General features: G+C 39.2%; 1 protein-coding gene across 2 annotated transcripts; it reads right to left on the reverse strand.

The window, feature by feature from the left end:
• Positions 1-7,005: 7,005 nt before the first annotated feature.
• On the reverse strand, positions 7,006-24,699 carry LOC131795764 (deleted in malignant brain tumors 1 protein-like). Of its 2 annotated transcripts, none has more exons than XM_066165510.1 (23): positions 24,480-24,699; positions 21,070-21,326; positions 20,300-20,579; positions 19,507-19,790; positions 18,774-18,941; positions 18,355-18,398; positions 18,112-18,218; positions 17,462-17,768; positions 16,822-16,914; positions 16,684-16,728; positions 15,825-15,857; positions 14,661-14,999; positions 13,942-14,028; positions 13,402-13,452; positions 12,605-12,943; positions 12,178-12,264; positions 11,556-11,627; positions 11,173-11,346; positions 10,354-10,476; positions 9,688-10,044; positions 9,069-9,297; positions 8,459-8,742; positions 7,006-8,168 (listed from the first exon to the last, which is right to left on the reverse strand). In XM_066165510.1, exons 1-23 carry the CDS (start codon positions 24,594-24,596, stop codon positions 7,876-7,878), a joined length of 4,170 nt encoding a protein of 1,389 aa, XP_066021607.1. In that variant the 5' UTR covers positions 24,597-24,699; the 3' UTR covers positions 7,006-7,875. The 2 variants fall into 2 exon arrangements, with proteins under 2 accessions (XP_066021607.1, XP_066021608.1); XM_066165511.1 differs by having other exon boundaries at positions 21,070-21,461; positions 24,480-24,605.
• Positions 24,700-24,798: the final 99 nt, after the last annotated feature.

Consider the following 24,798-nt stretch of genomic DNA (forward strand, 5'->3'; position numbering starts at 1 on the left):
GCTCTGGAAACACTTGAGGATTGTACTCCTCCTAATACCGTAAATATTCTGTTGATAGTATATGTTTCGTAACACGATGATGCAACAAAAATATCTTTACGGCTACATTACGGAGATCGTCAGCTGACAACCCCCCCGATGCGAGATTTCATCTTGCCGAACTGCAAGAGCAGATATGACTTTCGGTATTGAAGACAGTTTTACAGAGCGAAGGACGTCACTGCTACTCTGGCAAAAAATGCACTTATCGAAAAGAAGTTTTCTTGCTCTCTTTGCCGGCATGGGCCCAACCATCATTTTCCTCCATGTCGTCTACAGCCCTTGTGGAGACTTATTACGGTGCAGATAATTTATTTCCAGACGTTTTCACTTTTAATCGGCTTTTACAAAAAATACATCACGAATTACGTATCTGCCAGGAGTTTTAAAATAAAAAGGAGCTCTGTCTAAAATCATGCTGATAACCTCAACACATTGCCTAAAACATGTTTTTTTAAAGGACGATATATTATCAAGCAGGAAAGGAAACAAGCAAATGATCTATATTACTAGCAGGTGCAATAGCGATGTTCTAGGAGTCTCAGGGCATGGATTTTGAGAAAAACGAGAGAAACAAGTCGCAGTAATACAGTTAAGATATCAAACATTATCTATATTGAACTGCTTTGATGGCCGTTGACATCCGCAGTCGGATACAAAACTCCGTTTAACAAATCTGACTGAGTGAGTCAGGGGGTTCGATACAGCTTGTACTACCTCAGTTTTGATGCTTGGCAAGTCATATAACAGAGGTATTCGTGCCACAAGTTAACCAGGGAGGCGCTCGTCAGGTGGTTGTGGAAGCCTTCTAGGACTGGCTGTCAAGACAAGCAGTTGGTATGGGGGATGACCGAGTAAGACAAAGTGTTGATGACCAAAGCAGGGGAGTGTCCGGAATACAGTGAGCCAGGATTTGCTTCGTTAACGATGGCATGGAAAGCATTTCAAGGTTGTGCAATCTCTCATGACACTGTTTGAGAGCGGTTGAAATCTGAAGGCAGAGAAAAGTCCAAAGTTTATAGTTATGGGAAGGATACAATTAAGTATAGCGTGGCTGCTTCTGCAGTCGTTGAAGCTCGAACGAACCGGACAATGGAAACTCCACCTCTCCGACACAACTGAATGCGGCTTCCCCATTTTGTCTGTAGGGACAAGGGTACAAACTATCCAGATGAGATTACCAGTTATATCTCTCTGACATTGACCATGTGCAGTAAATCACCCCGCAGTGCACCAAGAGATCATTACTTGAGAAACCATAAAATGTGTATCGCCGCGACATTCAAGGTAGAAGGAGACAGCCAACGTTTGCGCAAGTTTGCGGATATGGACATGGAACAATCAATTAACACGAACAAAGACAAAGGGGGGCATTAGGTGGAAATAGAGTACGAACGAAGAAGAAGAGCTGTAAACACGAGTTCTTAACCATGCACGAGCGCGCAGTCACTTCGAAACAGGCCACGTAAGGAGATGTGTGGTCTAGAAAACTGCGAAAGCATGGGGACACACAAGGAGGCTGAAGAAATCTCAGAGAGAAAATAACATTAACCTTAAGATAATTCTTGCCCACTGGTGTTGTTCTTCCAGGCGCAGATGGAAGCATTCTTCTCAACGCAGAAGAGTAATGGCAGAAAAAGCATGGAAAAATTTCTATCATCGAAAAACCAGAGAAATGAAATCAATTTTCTGGGATCCAATCCAGCGGGCTGAAGATTTAAAAAATTCAAGTTCTATGGCAAAGGAAAAAATTGCTGTGAGCAAACAGGAAGAGAAGACTGTAACTGTTAATGCTGATCGTGAGCTTTTTGGTCGCCTTCTGGTTGCGGAGAGGAAAAGGGATATTGATATCAATAGAGGTCATTTCTTATGGGCTTTTCGTGTGTTACCAGTCGCATTGTACATCCCTGATGGCAGCCTCAGGGAAGACGACAAAAAGCACCTAATGTATGTCCTTGAAAACAATGTTACGTGTAGATCAAGCCTGCCTCATCACAGCACCCTACAGCATCATGTCGAATGATGCGATGGCTCTGCAGTTCAGATAGGTTAAATCAGCAAGGTCTGCGAACATTTAGCCAGTTATCGCTAGAAAGAAACTACAAAGACCATTGGTCACTAGTAAATTCCATCAGAACAGTCAACAGAGTAGGACTAATTTTCGACCAAGATAGGCCTGTCAATTAAAGCACAGGGGAACGCAGCAAGGAGAGGAGAATCAAGCTCGTTTGAAATCCAAAACATTCACCGTGGATCAACGCCAGTACCGAAGCAGTGGTCAAAATATATGCCAAAACCCAAAAAAGAACAAACAAAAGTTAGCCGCCTTTCTCTATGAGTCGTTACAAAGAACTTCCCGGCATATTTAGGCCTCAGAGAAGGTTGTCCTAGGTGGAGGATTTCAAAGGAAGCATTTAAAGCACGTGGGTCTAACTAGTGGTTCCGAAGTTGTTGAAGCCAAATTCTACGTTCGGAGCATGAAGAGGCAGATACAAGAATGCGCTTCATGCCAAACACGCTGCAGCCACTCATCCACGCATTGTGATACAATCACCAGACACTGATGTTGCCGTACTTTCAGTAGCACATTTTTCAGATTTAAACTGCCAGGAACTGTGGTTAAAAATAGGCGTCAAAGACAGACTGAGATACCTACCTGTCCATGAGATTCAGGCTTTCCTAAGGGAATCTCTTTGTAGATGTCTTCCATCGTTCCATGCACTAACTGGTTGCGACTCTACAAGTGCCTTCCCTGGAATTGGGAAGAAGAAGGCGTGGAAGGTACTGCTGACGAAAGAACAGATGCAACGTGATCTCTGTACTCTAGGACAGAATCCTGCCATACACGAGCCTGCGCAGAAGGCTGCTGAGTCTTTTATCTGCTCCCTTTACACTTCTGCAAAGAACTTTTCAAATGTAGACGACGCTAGATATTTTCTTTTTTTGTCAACGAAATTTGAAAAGCGAAGACCTGCCACCGACTTCAGAATGCTTGTCTCATCATATCAAGAGGGCTAACTTCCAAGCCTTTGTTTGGAATAGAGCTTTGGTTCCACTTCAGAACATTCCCTCGCCAGACGAACATGGACGGAAGCTGGAAAATGGCAAGCTATTCCCTGTTCTGATGACAAGGAGTCCTGCCCCAGCAGGCATTACGGAGCTAACAACATGCCGCTGCACAACTTCAGAATGTAAACGTAGTTGTTCCTGTAGGAAAAGTAACCTCCCTTGTACGGAGGCCTGTTTATGTATGGCAGATGAAGGATGCTGCAATCCTCTGAATGAAGAGTTGTTGTCTGACAATGATTCTAGTGCCTCTGACACTGAGTGACAGTTGTTGTTTTTTATGTCAGTCTGCAAATTACATGTACTTATCAGATCATTACCTCTCCCGATACAGATCCGAACAACGGGCCGATAAATTAAGGTTTTGACTGATGTTTTACAATTCCGATTCAATGATTCTTTAGTATGCGACAAAGATTGGTAAAGATAGCAAATTTCTTAGGGGGTAATTTTAAAGACCTAAGTGTTTGTAAGACAGATTATCATCAGTGGTTGTAGTTTACACGTAACGAAATTAGAACATGTTGCAAACTGGTATCTTTTTGACTTACAAAATGACATTACTTAAAAATACCTACTGCTTTCACATTGTGAAGAGCTGTTACCAGTACCTTTCACTCGCAGTCGTCTCCCTTTGAATTTCAAAGAATGACTGACGGCAAGAAGCTTCCATACCTATAGTTCCACATGTGGTCGTTAGCTCAATAAACAGAATCCAGTCTCTGTACAGCAGAATATTAGTAAATCCGCGTTTTTTAATTTTTGTCATAAATTAACAGAAATAAACGTAAAATGTTGGCAGATATGCATAGAAACAATTTTTATAGGGTATCATAGAAATGCCGGCATTCGTATGCTTTCATATTTTCACAGCATCTTTCATTTTTTCAAAGATTTTCACCCGTTTTGAGGTTGCTTTTATTCCAACCTCGTTTCCATATAAACATCGATGGAGGAGAGACCAGCACTTACATTGTCGATTTTCTGGAGTTCTACGCTTCCAAATGTATTTTTTTAAATGTAATTCAAAAGTGGACGATCTCTTTGTTTCCTGATATGATAAAAGGCCTGAATACGTCCTTTACCCTAGTCTCAGCTGGATATGAAATATGTCAGGATCGTCAAAGGAGGCCGCTTTTTGATGAAAAAGAGTCATGTGACAATCACGTGACATGCTGTCGTACCATGTGAACACTTATATTGTAGGCAGGTACATTCTCATCATTTTTCTAGTAGGGTTTGGGGCACTTTAGTGGAAGAAGATGAAATTTGAGGTCAATTTCTGTTTGAGCCTCGTCTCCATGTTGAGTGCCACGTCATTGTATAAAACCCCATTTATCTCGTCAGGGGTACTACAATTCGGGACTACATAGTATCTTATCTTAAAGAGCAGGTATTGGTCTATCAGAATCAGCTGTCAAACCTTTTCTGTCGGATGGGTTAAACCAACTCCTTAAATAAGGCTTTTTCAGAAAATAGCTCCTTGACTAATGATATTGAATCGATAATCTTGAGTGACTTTCTTAGTCATGGTAATTATATATGGAGTTATTAAAAAAAAAAACATGAAACCACAAACAACCCCTGACACTCGATAAATTGTGTTATAACTTCCTCAGGTTATAGGGATCAGACCGTAAATGAGGGAATTTGTTTGAACTTTTAGTTCCGGCTTTAGGATTTGCGCTTTTGAATATCTTTTCAAAGTCAAAGAGTTTGTTGTTAACGAATAGCTCATAAGCATTGGAAATATCAGTCAAGGCCCAATAGAATAGAGGGACCATGGCCTGAAAGATCCCCAAAAACTGCATTGATCAATCGGTCAAGTTTCGAATTGTGCTTGGTTGTCTCATTGCAAAGAACAATTAGCGACGTGTGAATTAGCTTTCAATGCTCCGGAAACCACCAATTATTAGTTTAGCAATATAAACCACAAAAGGATCGCGTTTTACTAATGATCAATGCAGAAAATTGACACGGTTTGCAATAGAAAAATCAGAAAAATTGAAGTCTAGATGGATTAAATCATTCAAGATAAATACCTCGAGAAGGAGCTATGTGCATGATCAATTTCCCGAATTTTGAGCTTCTGCCCGACGAATATAAGTTTCAAAGTGCACAAGATTTTAAGACTGTATGAGATTATCTAGAGATTATATCCTATAACTGTCAGCAAATCTCCACTTTTCGTGTGAAAGAAACTCCTTTAGTTGAAATACGGTTTTGTGCTGCTTCAGCTTTAAAAACCGCAGTGAAAAAACATCCGCTTTCAGTAACGTCAGACGTTTGCACCTCTGGTCAAATTACCGACAATGCGTTGAAAATTCCGCCCTTTTCTAGAGTTTTCTTTTGTCTGTTCCATAAAAAAATAAATTAACAAAATAGATTGCCAACAAATATTACGGCTAGGAATTGAAAACCACATACTGATGATGTTTAGGTTTTTAATATCTCTACATTCGCCATCTGTAGGTTACCTATCTTTCAATCAGCTTAAGTTTAGGGATGAATGTGTAACATTCGCTGGTTTTCTGAGGAAGGATCACCATGTTTTCTGCCCATTATTCCTAAATCTTTCAAGATTACTGTATTTGTATTACTGGTGTAAGCTCTGCATTTGCGTTGCTATGCTATGTGTCTCGAGGACCATTCACTTTGCCTTCGACGAGTAATTGTGAGTTTTATAATCTCATGATAATTGGCCTATATCATAAGTAGAGATCCAAGTTCAAACTATTTTTCATCTCTGCTCAATAGCTAATATAACAGATCGTAGCAAAACGTTATTTACCGATTTTTTTGGTACAAATCAGTCGCTTAAGATTAGTGGGACCAGAAACTCAGCCGTAGATTTTCTTGAGGTTTATAGCACGAGTTCGTTCAGTAATTCCTATCAATTTCTTGCTAATTTTAGTAAATTTACTACAAGAACTATGGAAGAACTGTCAAAATTAGAGAGATATTGGGGATGAGGGAGGAAAAGTTTTTAACCAAAAAAATTCGTAAAATCTAATTAAATGATAATGAGAATCATGATGTTGAAAATTCCATTAACACTGCTTGTCATGAACCTAATATATCTATAAATGACTGTGAGTATATGAAAATCACTTATTCATCACTTCACGGGTTTATTAGGAACCATGATGATGACCAGCTTCCAGTTGGCTTGTTAACTCAGTTGGTAGAGCACTGCGCCGGTATTGCAAAGGTTATGGGTGCCAATCCCGAACAGGCTTGATTTCTTTCCAGGTCTCATTTTCACTACTGCTTAAACAGTGTTCATTATTGCGAAGATCGCTTTTATATCCATAAATGGATGTCAAAGGGCGTAGGTTATTTGATCATAAAACAGATCACTGGTTTGCTTGATAATAAAGCTCGCAACTTTTTAACTTAATGTTACCTAAACGGCTAAGATAGAAATTCATCCTGAAATTTTTTTGTAAGAAATTGTGCAGCTTGAATTTATGCGTGTTTTCAATACACTGGAGTCTATGTCTATGATATATTGGTGCTGTTATTATACTATATTCATCCATGTGTTTTCACGATGACTAGACAGTTATTCGCTGTTATCTCCCACTCATCAAAACGTCTTTTTTCCTTGGTAACATCACGGTACAAAAAGCGAACCCAGCAGATGGAGTGATCATGAGATTGAAATTATCTTTGTAAGCAACTTTTTATCGGCTAAAAATAGTTGTTGCAACAAAACTAAAACTCTGGCAAAATTTTGAATATCATTAACATTTAAGCCGGACAAAGAAAGAACATAGAGATAGAGAAGGAATAAAATAATAGAACATTCTTCTTAGAGCAAAGAATGAGTTTTTGCAGATTTTTTCAAACTTCCATCCTGTTTGCATTCAATCGGCGTATGAATGACAACTCAAAATGTTAAGCTAAGCACTCTCTTTATTTCAGCCCGTAATATAAGCGGATACAATATGCTAAATATTCAAGAAAACCCGTTAATAATCTTAGCGATGACAACAAAAGAGGCACACTCAGATGATTAATATTCGCCTCAAGTAATAGCACAACTCCACTACACGACATCAATACATTTTTAAAGCTCTTTTTTTCTGTGGGTCATGTAGTAAAACTCTACGAAAAAGCTACCTAAGTGATGATGGCAAACACATTTATGCCTGCCCTATTTTCATCGTCTGACCATCAGTCTGATTAAGAAAAGCACACGCACAATAAAAATACATCGGGCTGTAACACACCATGCCTTTTGCTCTAAAGCAGAATTGTAGCTTTGAGAGAAGCATCTAAATTGTGTGTACAACTGGAAAAGAAAAAAGTGAAAAATGTAACCCACCAGCAGCCACAAGTGCAAGTTATATTACCAATGGGAAACAAGCAATCAGTATTCCCTGTGGGTCTCCAACACGATGAGAGGACCTGGAATGCTCGTAATTTAAGGAAGGATGAAGGTGTAGATTTTTGCATCACTGGGAGTATCCCAGCAGAAACACTAAAATAGTTAATTGTCGATGTACCTGTTCTAGATTTCTTCGGAAGGCATTAAACAAACCTGTCGCGCTGTTTTTGTAGTCTCAATCAATAAGAAAAAACATTGCTATGAGATTGCTTCGATTTTTAATTGATATCTTTTAGGGCCAAAAAAACCTGATGCACTAGCTATATCCAGATCAGTCCCCTTTTTGGAGGTGAAATTAACATTTTCCCACGAGCATTCCAATCCTTAATATACATCCAAGATGAGAGAGACCCTCAGGAAACACTCCATTCTTCGTATCAAGCTCTCTCAGAAGTAACGGCGTCAGGAGCACGCGGTTTCATAATGATCGGCTTGTACCCCATCTCGTTCAGTTCGTCATCCTGAACGAAACCCAAGTTGTTGTTGTTGTCTTCCTTGACGTGATTGCCACACTGTTCCATGGCGTAGACTTTGTTGCGATCTGCGAAGGCTCCTTTGAGACGCTTCTTGATTCGAATAACGACGATGGTGAGAATGATAACAAGAAGGAGGCAAAATCCGCCGGATGCCGCCACTACTGTGATGATCTCCATGTTGGTTTGAGTTTCAGCTAAAAGGATGAAAAAAAATTGAAAGCGATTCGGCTCAGGTACAGTAACTTTACGGTTACTTCAGTAAATCATGTAAGGATCTAGTACATTTAGTTGACGTTTGTTTGGTGTTTGGTAACTTGTATTGAGTTGGGAAAGTATGGCAATTCTTTCGTGCTGATTCCATGGTCAATTTACGATGAACTATCATAAAGATTCAAGTAGGAGTTTGGTATATCTATCGAGTATCTACCCTTTCCACATAAGTATTGAGTAAATCGTTACCCACGACTCTCCACTGCCCACTCACCTTCTGTCGTGTCCGTTGCACTCGCCCCGTTCTGGTATTTGATTGGTCCTGACGACATTTCGTACACTTGAGTACTCTCAGAACCAGGCACCTCGTCTCTCCGTCCTCGATAGCGGGAGCATCCCTGGAGGCAGCGAGACCGGGCAGTGTTGCGATGGCAAGCCAGGACTTCACAGTGAAGATGCACTACTGGATGGTCTTCAATAAAACGAAACGCTTGGATGCTAAAACGCTGTTTGGAGCTGATGGAGTACGAATAATTGAGGGTAGAATCCAGCTTACATCTGCAGCCAAGCAAAGAGAATTATAATTATGAATTTGTAGATGAGCTAATACGAAAACCACCAGGAAATAAAAAATTAGCACCACGAAAAACTGACTCGAACGAAAATAAAACAAAGTTTAAAAAATTTTTTAGTGGCTTGATTCACGGCTTATTATTGTCTACTCAAATATTCGCCATCAGTTTGATTCTATTTTGTACCCTGGTTACCACCGGAATTAGTCTTGGCGTAATCAAAAACGTTCGTTGAGGGAGAAACTGCATAAACCGCAAATTGTTATAGGAAACATTTTTCAGGAATCGTTGTACAGAGCAAGATATATTTACCCTCTCTGTAAGAAGACATACTGAGGAACTGAGTACGGATCAGGAGTGGGAGTCGCCTTGCAGGTGTCGACAAAGAGAACCAGGTTAGATTGGTGTGACTGTACCGTCAACTGAAGAAATAACTGATCCCGAAGATGAACCGTGATTGGATAGTCATTGTAACTGAACGGTGTAAGATATCTGCCCGTCTTGAATAGATCCATAGTGAAGGTGAAGTTGCCATATCCACCTATGAAAAGAAAGTAAAATTGCCGGCTGTTATTTAAGATCTGTAAACGTCATGGATCACCCAGCCCTGGTGGTTGTTGAGAACAATGAAAGTATCGACAGAAAATCAAATTGAACTTGAGCAAAAACGAAAGGCTCATTGAGTTCTGGAAAGCAATAAAGGTCGTAAAATCGCATCACAGTGTCAGGTGACAGCTAAAGGAGTACCATCGATTTGGCAAGGAGACGAGCTGAAGGGGTTTTTTTTTTTTCAAAAAAGGTTTATTCAATGAATGTTTTCCCTTGAAGGATATAAATTCATTGAACTGTACAATGACTCTTGTAGTAATGAAGTCAATGGTATATCTTAAAACAGATGTAATTAAATGAGCATTTCCTTGTAAAAGGTTACCTTCCGAAGCTGTGAAATGGTTCTTCCAGGTTTTGAAACTTGGATTTCGTAGCAGGGCCTTACGTCCATAACTGCAGTAGAAAGGAATTGACACATTTTGCTCCCGAGTGATGATGTTGCCGGAGTAGGACTGGACACTTCGCACTTTGTTGTAGAAAGTTATCGCGTCCTCGCTTTCGTTATGAGTGGTTCCACAGTCATTGAGACTCGTGCGCAAGGAAATGTGGGAATCGTTGTAGGACGCACGGCATGACGGGTAAAGAAGTGTCAGTTTGTTTGGATCAAAGCCTTGGAAAGTTTTTCTCTCCAGAAAGATAAACATTGCTTCAGCTGTGCATTTCACTGTAATACCAGGTTCTGAAAAGAACGAAAAACATGAGTTCACAAGTGAAGATTCTGCCAGTGAAATCAATTAACCATATATTTTACCCATCTGTTAATACTTATCTCCTTGTTAGTTTCAACAGATATAAAAGAATTTTGTTGAAAAACTGTTCTGTACTAAATGCTTATGCATTAAAACGTAGCACAGCAGTGTAGAGGATCGCGCAGTCAGCTGTGAGAGTATAGTTTGCACGCAATTTACCTACCATTAAAACGTAGCACAGCAGTGTAGAGGATCGCGCAGTCAGCTGTGAGAGTATAGTTTGCACGCAATTTACTTACCATGGCAAGTCTTGTTATCAAAGCCCATTGTTACACCCTCGGGACATTTGCAATAGTGACCTCCTGGGATATTCACACACTGATGGGTGCAGCCTCCATTTTGAGTTAAGCATTCGTTTATATCTATCAGTAAATACAAACATAAAACGTTTGTGAGACTCGTAAAAAGCAGGGTGAGCTAATTGATTCAACTCTGATCAATTTACCAAATTTAAAACGGCGCATTCTGGAAAATCCCAAGAATCTCCTTTTTTTTTCGGATGTGATTAAAGTTCAATAGATTCCTGCAATGGATCATCTCTGTTACGTGAGCTTCATAATTTCAAGATTTCAAATGGAACAATATAACCACAAATAGAATAGAAAGCCTTTCATGCTAAAGATGCGTTAGTTTTTGTACAGCTAACTTATTGCTCGAAGTTTTCGCGGTATTTTTTTAAAGTAAAGTGCACGTGTGTATTGATCGCGGTTTTGCGAAATTATTTCGCGTTTTGGCGTAAGATACAGCTTATTTCCGTCTAAAAGTACCCTTCAAACAATAAAGTCAGGGAAAGAAACTAAAAATAACGTCACCCTATTTGCCCACTTCCCCTCTCTTACTTGATGCCTTATGATGCAATGTGTGCGAGAGTCTTATAATTTTAGCGTAATGTTACGTACAAATTGTTACAAACATTGTTCACGTAATGATATTTGTGCAGTAAGCTGTAACCATGAGGTCAAAATTTGTTTGTTTCACTTTATTCGGCATAACTGAGACCAACATGCTATTGGTGGATATTGAAGGATAATGGAGTAGTCCGTGATCTGTGTTCTTACCCTGACATGTTTTCCCATCCGCCTCTAATCTGTATCCTTGACGGCAAGTGCAGTAATAACTACCCCATGTGTTAACACAGTCATGCTGGCAATTGGCGGGCAGGTGTAGCACAAATGGTGTACTGGACGCAACAGGCATTACCGTTGTAACCGTTGCTTTTATGTTCAACGAGTCTGAGAGAGGGAGAGAGAAAAGCAGAAGGTGTTGAATTAAGTTTTGTACGCTTAGCCAGCCTCTTCTATTAATTCTGGCAAGTTTGTCACTCTAACTTATAGTGTGTCCATTATGCTGGACTCGCAGAAACTGATCAATTACGACTTTCCTGTGTTTTGCCTCCGACTCTAGATTCAGTGAAATTTGATAGAACAATTGAGACACTCACTGGCACTTGTGTGTGAAGATGTCATCACGTTAGGAGAAGTATGCATCACTGGAGTTGATTGGACGCTTCGTTCTGAAGCAAAAGCAATAATTGAACAATGTTAAAACTACGTCATAAGCAAATCACCATCTCTGCAATGGCTAAATTCGCTTTTTTCGTGGCCAGCTTAAATTTGGTTTGATGTTGGTATACATTTTATTTTATCTCTCTCTCTTGTTTTCATTTTCTACTTTATTTACACTAGGAAAATCAAAAAATTCTCTTCAGTCTTATCCTACACATGGTGTGACACCATAGTGTCCTCACAACTTAAAAACCCTCATATTATCAGTTTTTTACATGAGTAGTTTGAAAGAGAAGAAAATGGTCGGAAAACTTGCCAAAAACACATTAGAATTTAACCACCCGTGTAAAGAAGAACTGAAAAACTAAGAATCAATGACTTAAAGTAAATAAGTTTAGTAATAGTATTCGATCTTTTTCGAGTAAGTAAGATGCTCCAAGGTGCGAACTTGCTCCTTTCTCGTTCCCTCACAATATATCTTAAATATGTAGTTCTCACTTTCAAGCTTCATATATATTTTAACAAATAGCAATATTACAATTGACTGAAATTACTAACCACGTGTGGGCGGTGGAGAGGATATGAGGCTGCTTCCATAACACGATCCAAGAACAGTTGAAGCATAGACTTGGTAGACATTGGAGGCTGAGTTTTAGGAAAGAGTATATGATTTATTAACTCGTAATCTATCAAGGAGGGACATGGTGATTTTGAGAAGGTTCACGAGTTTTTCAGCTGTACGCTTTGGGTGAGGTTCTTGGGAAGGGGGGATGAGTGATGACAGGCCTGTCGCATATACTATTATCATGCAATCAAAGTTGGAAAAATGGTGACACACGTGCACCTTTGAGGAACACTTAATATTTTCTATCTTTGAATAAATTTTCTCATTGATCAAAATAAATCAAGTGGATACCCATTTCTTTCTGATGAAAAAATACGTTTTATCAAATATGAGGGGATAAGCAGACAGATGTTTCTTTACCACGTGGTACAACCCGGTAAGTAGCTGAAAAGCCTTGACGCGTATCACTTGAATCTGTTGTGAACTTCACAAAAAGAAACCTTCCACTGCTACACACTCCCCAAGATGGCTGATAGCCGCTTTCCCTTTTAATTCTTGTACTGCATGCTGAGCTCCCATCAAATATTTCGACCCAGTCGTAGCCACTCTCAAGTTTAAATGATCCAAATTGTAGATATATGTAATAGCCATATGGGGCCTCAATTGACCAGGTGCAATGCTGATTATTTGAGTATCGGTATGGAAAGCCTGGGCTTGTAAATCGACCATTTCGTTGGTATAGGTAATATGAACAGGCACCTGATAAGAATATGTAAAAGGACATTATTCTTCCACACTACCTGAGGTTCAGATCTGAGGTCAAATGAAGGCGTCGACAAAAATTTAAGAAAAGAGAGAAGAGAATAATAAAATGATAACTATTGACAGACTTTGATAGATGTAAGCGAGAAGACAATTAAAATGAGAGAAACTAGGCAAACTGTGTAATTTCACAAACGCTTATATTACTATGGGCACGTAGCAATTCGAGAAGCTCGTAAATTGAGTTCTCTTCATCAAACTAAACCGCTTTCAGCTACTCGAGTAGCTTGAGGCAAACTGAATTTGCCCATTGTAGAGTTAGTAAGAATAAGTCATTGTTTCACATGCGCACGCGCACGCGCACACGCGCACGCACAAGCATAGTCTTGGACAATGGTGCTCTGTATACCACTTGTTTCAAAAATCAAATAGAATGAAATGTTTCTATAATTTACCAATAGCGGAGGATGTCGATGGAATATATGTAGATGACCTCGTTGGAGATACTATTATGAAAAATAAAAGGAAATCATATTTTACCAAATGCAATCAAAGGAATTCAAACAACAAGGATGGAAATGTTCATAGCAATTCAAACGAAACTGAGCGGAGAGAATCGTTTTCTTTAAATTATATAATGATTTTACTTAGATTGTAGAATGAAGCTCATCAACAATAGAATGCGTTAGATGATATTCTTTAATACATGCATTTATTGTCAAAAATTTTCGTTAAACCTCTTAATTAACCTCTTTCAGTAACACTTGCATGTCAACTAAGGTTGTGTAAACTAAAGATATCTAAAATACTAAAAGTTAACTTAGCTATAGCGAACACTTTGTAACTCGTATGGAAACTGAAATTGTTTGACAAAATTTCTATAGAAAGTACCTAGCTGGTAATCCTTCTCCCTGCATCAACAGATTTGTAATTAATCACTACAGCCTATGACTTATGAGAGTAAATAGCAAACTAGAATAACTTAATTGACTCACAATTTGTGGATGGTATAGGTGTCTTGAGACTGCTACCATAACACCCTACATGAACAGCTGAAGCAAAAACTTGGCCGACCCCGGAAGCTGTGAGTTAACGGATTAAAATTTGATCATGGTGACTAATTGTATTGCATGATGAGGGAAAACACACAAAAAATTATAAGAGAATGGAGGGGGGGGGGGTTATCGTTTACTGTTTTTTAGCGGTATGATGAAGGGATAATGGGGAGTATCCAGGAGACTAAAATTGGGGGGGGGGAGGCATCATATCATTTCACTTTCTGTCAATTGATCAGTGCCTCTTAAATTACATTTAAATGTAAATTGAAAGCTATACATTAGATGACAACCTTGCATTGATAGTTGCACCCGTGGAAGAATGAAGAGTTACTCTAAACTGATGCAACTACTATATCTGTTGGTCTATCAGTTGTTCATCCCCCGTCTTTATTCACTTAAGTTACTCTTCAAATGATTCATTATAGATAACGGGCATCCGAAATTAGTAATGTAGAGAACGTTAACATTTACAGCATTTTATTTCAAAATAACAAGTACTTTTCATAACAAGCCCTGTTATTGAGAAAAAAGAAACCTAGAGGTTAACCCTATATTAAGGATCTCCAAAACATCTAGAGGTTAGATTGAGCATCAATTATTGATTGATGAAAGTATTCTAATTCATAAAGAATTACGTAATTAAAGCAAATCGTTACCATGTGATACAACCCGGTAAGTAGCTGAAAAGCCTTGACGCGTATCACTTGAATCTGTTGTGAACTTCACAAAAAGAAACCTTCCACTGCTACACACTCCCCAAGATGGCTGATAGCCGCTTTCCCTTTTAATTCTTGTACTATATGCTGAGCTCCCATCAAATATTTCGACCCAGTCGTAGCCACTCTCAAGTTTAAATGATCCAAATTGTAGATATATGTAATAGCCATATGGGGCCTCAATTGACCAGGTGCAATGCTGATTATTTGAGTATCGGTATGGAAAGCCTGGGCTTGTAAATCGACCATTTCGTTGGTATAGGTAATATGAACAGGCACCTGGTAAAAATATGGAAAAGGACACTATTCTTCTACACTACCTGAGGTTCAGACCTGAGGTCAAATGAAGGCGTCGACAAAAAATTAAGAAAAGAGAGAAGAGAATTAAAAATGATGATAACTATTGACAGACTTTGATAGATGTAAGCGAGAAGACAATTAAAATGAGAGAAACTAGGCAAACTGTGTAATTTCACAAACGCTTATATTACTATGGGCACGTAGCAATTCGAAAAGCTCGTAAATTGAGTTCTCTTCATTGAACCAAACCGCTTTCAGCTACTCTAGTAACTTAAAGCAAAACTAAATTTGCCCATTGTAGAGTTAGAAAGAATAAGTCATTGTTTCACATGCGCACACGACGCGCACACGCACACGCACACGCACACGCACACGCACACGCACACGCACACGCACACGCACATGCACACGCACACGCACACGCGCACGCGCACGCGCACGCACACGCACACGCACACGCACACGCACACGCACTCGCACACGTACACGCAAAGTCTTGGACAATGGTGCTCTGTTCACCACTAGTTTCAAAAATCACATATAATGAAATGTTTCTATAACTTAATAAAGTGCCTCGCCCAAGCAAGATGACATTGTTTCCTTGGCCCAAGAGCACAGTATAATGATTGGGCAAGGAGTCGAACGCGGACCTCTTTCGAGATTCTTAAGTCTTGTGAACTAACAACCGTGCCAACGTTTCAAGCCAAGAGCAAAAGGTTCCCTCCATATAAATTTCTTTTTTCAATTTTCTTTCATTTTGTTTTTTTCTCTTAATACTGAATTCTACATCAAATTTACTCTTACCAGAAATCGACGAAGTAGCAGCAACTGCAAAAGCTAAAGGGAAATAATAAGACAGTTTAATGCCACACACAAGTCTATGTAAGAGTTTGCCTCTTAGGGCCTGTTTAGATTGAGGTGGGGGACCCCAGGTAGATGAAGTACCCGCCTGTCCATATAATTTCTTATACTATCTTGATCACGTTTACATGATAGGTGGGGTTACCCGCCTAGGCGGGTTGCCTGGTCTACCAGGTAGGGTAACCCGGTCAGCCGGGGTGACAATTTGGCATGTAAACGTCTCAAGGTGGGGTAACCCGCCTAGCCGGGGTCGCGTTCATGGGAAAAAGCTCAAAAGCGGAACATGTATGTTTTAAAACTTTGTACATTTCGTAGCCGTCTCACGGCAGAAATCACCAGAAACTGCAACGGACACACAAGGAGTGTAAAATGTTCACATTTCGGAATATTAAGCGTTGTAAATCGGCCATATTTCGTTTCCCAAACTATTCCGCATAACATATTAAGTCAACGGTACTCGCGTAACCTAACATCGCGTAACACAACGCGTGACGCTTTCATGAATAAATACATATGTGCCCGATAATTAATCTTTCATCTTTCTCGAGATTTGAGCTTGGGACGCCTCTGCTCAAACTCCTTAGTTGCAAGCGCAACAACAACCTCAAGAAACCGCACCTCAGCACCCTGGGGTTGCAAGATTGTATGTAACCACGTTTTATTCTTCGACCACGGCTAGGCGGGTTACCTCACCTACCTGGGGTCCCCTACCTCAATGTAAACAGGCCCTCAGGGTACAAATAACCGCCAAAAGCAACAATTACTGCTCGTTATTAATTACAACTGAACACCGCTGAATTACCTGGCGTCGGTGAAAAACTAGTAGTGGGCATACTTGATGCCATGGCTGTCAAATAAAGTGAGAGAAACTCGTTAGTTTTCCTCCGAAAAAAGAACAACTGAGATATGTCAAATTACATGCGGTGAAACATATACCTACCTTGCGCAGAAGTGTTATAGCGCCAATACCGATACCGATGACTTCTTTTCCTGCGACTCAGAATGGACGGCGCCTTCGAACATTCATTTACGTCTAGAAAAAAAGCAACCCAAGCTAAGGTTTATCTTCTCACCGTGAAATTAGAACATAATAATTCTCACGATTTGTAACAAACTTAATTCTTGTAATCGTAAATGGTATGTAACAAACATATGCTCTGGCGACCTTGTGAGACCCTTTTATCTTAATTGAGACTTCGTCTAGCAAGGTAGAGAACACGTGACCTGCCAAGTAGCGTATCCTTAAGGTTTAAATACCAGAATATTCACGAGGAATAAACGGCTTCACCACGGCACTAATCTCAAGAAGGCTTAACATGGGACCATGGGCATAAACGTTTAAGGTTCGATTTCTCATGGGGGAACTCAAAGTTTTCTTTTGCCCCGCGCTCGTGACAAAATGAATGATTTCTTTTCCTTTTCCCTCTACAGCGTTCAATCATCTTCCTATTCTACGGAAGGCAACACTGATTCAACAAGGGGCAAGAGTGGTTAAAGATGGATACGATTCAAAAGGATCGCAAATAAGTAAGAGCATAGTGTACCCCCGTGGTACTTCACGCAAAACACAATATTCTTACCACTACACTGATTATTCTGACCCATGTAAGTGCCCTTAGAACAGACTCCAACATCAAATGGCCAGTCTTTCAACGAGCTGAAGCCTGGTGAGGGCGGACCATCCGATGTACAACCGAGGCCCACGACAACACCACGGTCCATGGTGATAGAATAATTTCCTCGCATGCTGAGAACAACTTGCGGCAGGCGGAATTTAAGGCTAAATTTATCAACGGTGACTTCACTCGAAGAGCGAGTGTCAAGTTTGTATATCACGTGATCTTCCAAGACGATCCTTATAAACTTGGAATGACGTGGTCTTTTGATCTGTGTTATGGAAACAAACTAGTTAGCCGTTTGCAGTTAAGCTTAAAAAGAGGCTTTCGTGGAATTACTTTACAAAAAGTATTCTTTGTTGCCGAGCGTATGTTCAGTAATAGATTACAGATGACGTCACAACGTGGTAAGAACAAAAAAGTGGCATTTGAGGCGGAGCTGAGTGTGTCACTGATGTTCTCACCACATTTTGAGGTGTTCTGTGATCTTTTATTGTGCAAAACCATGGCAACCAAATCTTTTTGTTGACGTCATCTGCCTGTCTGTCCTTGAATAGATTATAAGTTAGAACCCATCAAAACACGTGTATAATTCAACTCAGTATATAAAATGCCTGTTGGTCAAACGTTATGTTAAAGTCCACAAATCCAAACCACCACGGCCATGACAAACGAGGAACCACAGGAACACGGGAGTACAATAACGGATTTGGAGTGCTGTCTGAAAAGAATCACATTGAAAGGACATAAGAATCAGGCCTGCAGTGCATGAGAATTTTTCGCGTATGAATTCGAATCAACTGTTTAAGTTCAGACACGGAGTAACCAGCAGAATACTATTAAAAATGCAAGCTTACTTGATCCGACGATAATGGTGATACATCTTTGCTTGCTTTCAATTCTGAAATGCGAATTGTTGCACATAAATAAGATTACATAAAAGTAGACATTTAAGAAAATCATCGAGTCTTATTGAGCCAGCCCGGCAGTAGCAGATCCAGAACCTGAGCTAAGGGAGGGGACCTGTTTTTTTTAGCTTGACCTGCCGGCTTTTCTTCCTTCTGCGATTCTTTTTTTTTTTTTTTTTTTAACCCAAAATAAGGGAGGGGGGGCGGGTCGCGTCCCCTGGGCTCCTCCCCTAGATCCATCACTGAGCCGTTATCCAGGAAACATGTGAGAAGTGAGAAAGACCTTGTATAGTCTGCAAATATGCATTAGTACCTTTTTTAAAGAAAAGCGAAGGCGATTTTATAATAATTTTGTTGAAGTGACCCACCCGAAGTTGTCAACTGCCTTGAAACAAAAGATATGTCGTCCTTTCTGAGACAATCGCGGATTCCACGACGCGTTCCTGTAGAATACTGTATCCCCGATCGAATCAGTGTAATTCAGGAGGCCAGAAATAACCATATAAAGTGGTGTGACAGTGATAATCTCTGCAATGCTAAAATAGAGTAGAAAAAAATAAAAAATGAAAAGGAACTAAGCTTTCACATTCTTCCTTACTGATCAGGACTACTGTGAAGCTCAGGGCGGAAGGTGATTGGTTTACTTCAAAAAACACATGTTTGTGAGTTAGGCCGCCTTGTAGAGGGCTTGTACAATTTTGGACCCAAGATTTCAGATCAAGATTTTCCGTAACCTGTTTCACACTGAAATGCATCCAAACGCAATGGGTAAGTTGAGAATCTTTGTCTATTTCATTGCCTGCTTATAAAACACTGACATTAATTTGACGATGCACAAAGTAGGAGCATTGTTGTCAAAAAATGACCTCTTCCCTATCCTTCTCAGTTACAGAAAAAGAGATTGTTCTTATGCGTTCTGCAATATTTCAACAGAAGAATGCTCTGAAGTCTGATAAGCACATTCCTTTAATTAACCAATCAGGGCTTGCTTCAAACAGCTAAATTGAAAAAAAAGCAGGTGCAGTAAATAATGTTCAACTGAAAGTGTCACTATCATATCAACCTGATTTAGCATGTTAAGGGTACAGCAGTAACACATACCTTCTGGAGGAGTCGATATGTTTTGCTTCAATAACGCTGTTGAATGTGTTTCCATTTGACACTTCCTCACAAGATCCGTCGTTTGGACTTTGGCCTATTAGGACTGGAGCCCTATTACACGGCCCGGAAGATGGACTCACGTGTACAAGAAACTGCAGGCTCACATGACTGTATGGAGTGGCGCTTTGGAAGTTGGTCGTTGAAGCTGGGTAATCTTCTAAGGTAATAGCCACTGCATGCCAACCGAGAGCTATATTGCTAGGGAGACTCAAAGTGCATTTCCCCTTTTCACATCAAATAAAAAAAGTAACTTTACAACATGTAGAAAGATGCAATGCAACCAAAAAATAGCCTTTTTTATTTTAGAAATTCCCGACCAATCAAATTAAAGATGTTTCTTTGTGTTGTCACGATCGTGTGACCAAGATAAAAATTCGATATCATTTTGAACTTAATGATGCATTGGTATTCTTGTGAGGATATGGTTGATCCGTAGGAGTACTGCAGTTGAACAATCGGCTTCCAAAACTTTATTATTCAAAAAAGCATTTAAACTTCCCTCCCGCAATACCTCTTTGAAAGAACAGGAGTACAACAGAAGCTTATTGAGCTCGGTGCTTGTAAGATCAAAGCATAAAAGAAGCAATGATAACATGTCGAAAAAGAGCAAAGACAAAAAAATTTTACAGTTTGCAATCGAAAAAGTTCAAAATTGTACGTAAAACCTTTGAAAAGGCAAAAGAAACTATGATTGAAGTTTCCTTAACGTTCTTAACACGTCAGCTAAACTTACTTCGTCCAAAGAGCCGCTTTGAAAGCTTTGACATACACCACCACACTCTCTGTAATAGCCAATCGACCATCGACAGCGAACTTTATCACCATCCGAGTCCTCGGCGGGAATAGTGATTGTTTTTGGGCAGCCTTGCTGGTGTCGAACGATGGGAGCCATTGCTGAGATCGGAGATGAGTTGATTTTTCCGTCATCCTGCCGCCTTGTCAGGTTGACAGTGGTCGAGAGAAGCCAACTACTGCCTCCATTCGCTAATGAGATCCAACAGCAACTTGAATAACTGGATGCAGCGAAACACAGTTAGATTTTATCTGTTAACATATGACCTTTCATACTGACACTAATCGACTAACACTAAAAGCGAAGTTTAGCTCCAGTAGGAGACTTTGAAATAACTAGGAAATAGGATCGATTTCAGCTATAGGTATCATTAGAAATTTGTCACGAGTGATTCCCTTAAAAATATATACTATCCAGATTTTTTTTAATAGACACATATTATGGCTCTGTTTTGGAAATGGAAAAGTAAAGTAGAGTATGAAAACATCTTTTTTCCAACCTGTGTAAATGCTTTTCTCATTATTTGTTTGTTTTTTGATAATGATTTCCACAGGAAATCAGGACGGGCTACCGTCATTACCTTGTACCAACGAGGTTTCGTTTCTCGCGTATTTAGAATGAAATGTGTATGGTTAAATGCAGAGGAGTTGCTTAAACGACCACGATAGCTCAAAATTATTGACAAGTAAAAGCCATTTTGCTTGACTCACCTTATCAGCCAGGGTCCTTCATCCGAGAAAGTATACTCAAAACTGTTTTCCCCTTGTGTCCAGTCCTCCTGAACACTGAAATCGGTGCAATGATATCCCGTGTCTGCCACAGTAAAGCTTAAATAATATCTTTTGTCGTGACTCGCTCTCCAGCTGTCTCCACTTCCTACGATGCTTTGATTTGCGACCATCGAGTTGTCGCAGTAATAAGAATTGGAAAAGGATCTTCGGAAGCCCAGCCGAAAGTTAAAAAGCACCTGAAACAAGTTCAAACTTTCATCCATACTGGACATGTTTCCATTTAAACGCCTCTCATTGGTCCTCTTACTGCAGCTTAAATAAGCTTAAAAGTGACAAGGTTCCAGTCCACGCAAACTTTGTAAACCTGATTACTAGATTAATTTGTAAGAGATGTAGATATGATTGTTGCTGGCTATAGAATAAACTAGGAATTTATTTACTGAGAAAAAGCCGCCAGAAGGTAAATTGAAATTTAACTAAGAGTCTTTTAACTTTTGAATATTTAAACTGAGTAAGTTTTACCGTCGTCAGCCTTTGAATGAATAACAAAACCAATTGTGACAATGATTTTAAAAATATCTTACAATAAGAAATATAATAGATTTTGAGCTCGGCAATGAAAAAGAATTTATTTTTTCGCTTAAGCGCAAAAATGGGACAAACAAGGTCCCACAAAGGATCGAACTTCAGGAAAGTTTCGAAAGGATCGGAACGGATCGGAGCGCGGAATCCGAAGGTCCGAGGTATGATTGCCTATGAGGACTCAGAATTTTCTCTTTTCTCCACGCTCGTGAAAAGACGAAAAACATCTATCTCTATAAATATATTAGTCCCTAAATAACCGCACAAATAAGCCGAAGTAAGCTTTCAGAGGAACGATATTGCAAATACGAGTTAATATCAGACTGGCAAAAGTTAAATCAAGGTTTATAGCTCTTAAAACGTTAGGTTAGGGAAAGAGTTTAAACACAGCTGCGCAGCCAGAAGCATTCAGAACTTTGAACAACACACAAAGTTTTAATATTTCAAAGTTTACTCTCCTCTCGAAATTTAAAATTTACATAGGTGCGTTTACATGATAATATGGTCAATAGAGACTAAAGTGACAAGTGTAATTAGTAAATTTTTAAGGCCTTCAGATATCTTTTCACCCTTAATAAACAATGATATAACACAAACTCGTTTCTCGAATTCCGAGAAAACACGGAAGTTACACCCTGGGTTTAAAGAACTCTGAGTGGCCACGCATTTTTCTTAACCATTTACCTATTAACACTTTTTAGCAGATTAAGCAGACTGAAGGAACCAGCGAAGGAAAACTTTTCATCCATCTTACGATGAATACGATGGTAAAATATGAAATTTTTCGACAAATTCTATGCAATAACTTACTGCGCTAAGCATTGTTTGCTTTAACAAAGTACACAAATCATCAAACAGTTTTGCCACGGTTTTATCATCTAATCGAGTAATAAATGAGGCTTAAGTAATAAAAAGGAATTGCGATTTGTAACTGTCATCTTCGCATTTTGTCTACATAATTGTTAATACTATAAGAAAATTTGAGATATAGCTCTTTCGTATTACATGCGCTACTCTACAATTACCGGCGCTATACATTTACAATCATGCGCTCGGCATTCTTTAAATTCTCGTGAAACAAGTTGTAAAACCAAGAGCAATGTTGGCGAAACTTTTAGACATAAAAGAAGAGTTAAATCTAGGGTGAATAATTACTTGAAAGCAAATTTAGCTCCCCGTTATTCGTTATTTTCAAAGCGACGATTATCCTTCCTAAAGTTTTGAAGAATGCTTCTTGATCGCAGGGAAAGGAAATCTTTAGTTCAAAGCTACTCAAAGCTCAAATTGAATCTATATGACATAGTTATTTCCCCCCACAAACTGTAGAGAAAAAACTGATACGAAGTGAGATTTCAAAGGAAAAATAATTCAAATGCAGGTTAGTCAGGATGAAATTAAATCATTTTTTAAACTTCTTTAAACGTTGAGAAAAGAGGAAGGAATTAAAACTCTAGCGCAGCCGATAACATTCAGAACTGTTTTCAAAACAACGTTTGAATACTTCAAAATTTTCAGTCGCTTTTAGCGATAGAGATTGATAATGTTGCATTTGTGCAATAAATTTTTAATAGAAACCAGAGTGACTAGTGTAATTAGCATATTTCAAAGCTTTAAGATACCTTTCCTTAATAAGTAAATCAAAGTCGTAAGGACATTTCCGAGAAAACCCGGAAGTTATTTCCGGAGTTTGAAGTAATCTGAGTGGTGAAGCCAATGCCTTAGCTATTCAAATACTTATGATTTTTAACAGATTTAGCAAACTGAAGGTACTAGCGTTTGCAATTTAATTAAATGTGATGAAAGATACGAAATGTCTATACAAATGCCATGCTATGACCTATTGGGCTTAACCTCGTTAGTGTCTCCTAGATACGAGTTTTGTCAATCAGTTAAATCGATAAATGTTTAATAGAAACCAGAGTGACTAGTGTAATTAAAATATTTCAAAGCCTTAAGGTACCTTTCCGTAGTGAGCAAACGTTCAAGTACATCAAAGTCGTTGAGATATTTCCGAGAAAACCCGGAGGTCATTTCCGGAGTTTGAAGTAATCTGAATGGTGAAGCCAATGCCTTAGCTATTCAAATACTAATGATTTTTAACAGATTTAGAAAACTAAAGGTACCAGCGTTTGCAATTTAATTAAATGCGATGAAAGATATGAAATTTCTATACAAATGCCATGCAATGACCTATTGGGCTTAACCTCGTTAGCGTCTCCTAGATACGAGTCTTGTCAATCAGTTTGCCAGTGTTTTATCATCTAATCGACTAATCATACGCGCTTGATTAGAAAAATTTAGCGATTTTTGTTGCTGCAAACTTTGTATCCCGTCTACAAAATCGTTGATATTTTGTAGAATAACGATAAATTACCCTTCCAAAATAATGCGCTAAGACGGCACACTATTTTCAATTCATCATGCGCTCCACATTCCTCAAATTCTTGCATAACTAGTTAGCGAAACCATGAACTCCGAGGGGGAAGAAATATTTAGACAAATAAGTTGCACTAAATCTTGGTTAAATAGGCGAGCCTGAAAAGCGTAACAAATCTTGCAAGGGCAAATTAAACCCCCCCATAATCGTTATTTTAAACACGAGTTTCCTTTTCTCTTATCACGTTTTGTTCTAAGCTATTACACCTTTAAATTTTAGTCTAATAAATAATAATTTTCCCCACCACGAACTGCACAACCTATTGAGCTACAGTAGAGAATAATCAATCTGCACTAGTGATATCTTTTTGCTGACACGTACATTGTTTCTAGAATATCACCTAGTACACCCTCGTAATTTCCTTTCTCACCTCGCTCGAATTATTCCCGCTTGGCTTCCAAGTGATGATCCCGCCGCGAAAATGCGACGCTGTCGTCTGCCGTGAAAACGTCACTACGATAAGGGACAGAATCAAAGAAGAAAGCATTGTGCTAAATGATTCAGCAGCAACCTACAGCTGCAAAGAACTGGAGCGCTCTGAAGTTAGGCGTTGGCTGACATTGGGTTCTTGTTTGTTTAGTTTGTTTATATTTTAACAGTCCGGGTCATAACCATTTCTGGATACTTGATGACGTCACCAACATGGATATCGTAGTGGGACCTCGAGGAAACTCAATCATTACTTTACT

Source organism: Pocillopora verrucosa, chromosome 4 (genome assembly GCF_036669915.1).
Source record: "Pocillopora verrucosa isolate sample1 chromosome 4, ASM3666991v2, whole genome shotgun sequence".
Classification (NCBI taxonomy): Eukaryota; Metazoa; Cnidaria; class Anthozoa; order Scleractinia; family Pocilloporidae; genus Pocillopora; species Pocillopora verrucosa.

Coding starts and splice junctions, on each gene's coding strand:
- LOC131795764 (XM_066165510.1), bottom strand. CDS start 24,596: ATGCTTTCTTCTTTGATTCTGTCCCTTATCGTAGTGACGTTTTCACGG. Junction 18,942..19,506: donor CATATCGACTCCTCCAGAAG/GTATGTGTTACT, acceptor ACTCTATTTTAG/CATTGCAGAGATTATCACTG. Junction 8,743..9,068: donor TATGTCTTCTTACAGAGAGG/GTAAATATATCT, acceptor GCTTGGCTGCAG/ATGTAAGCTGGATTCTACCC.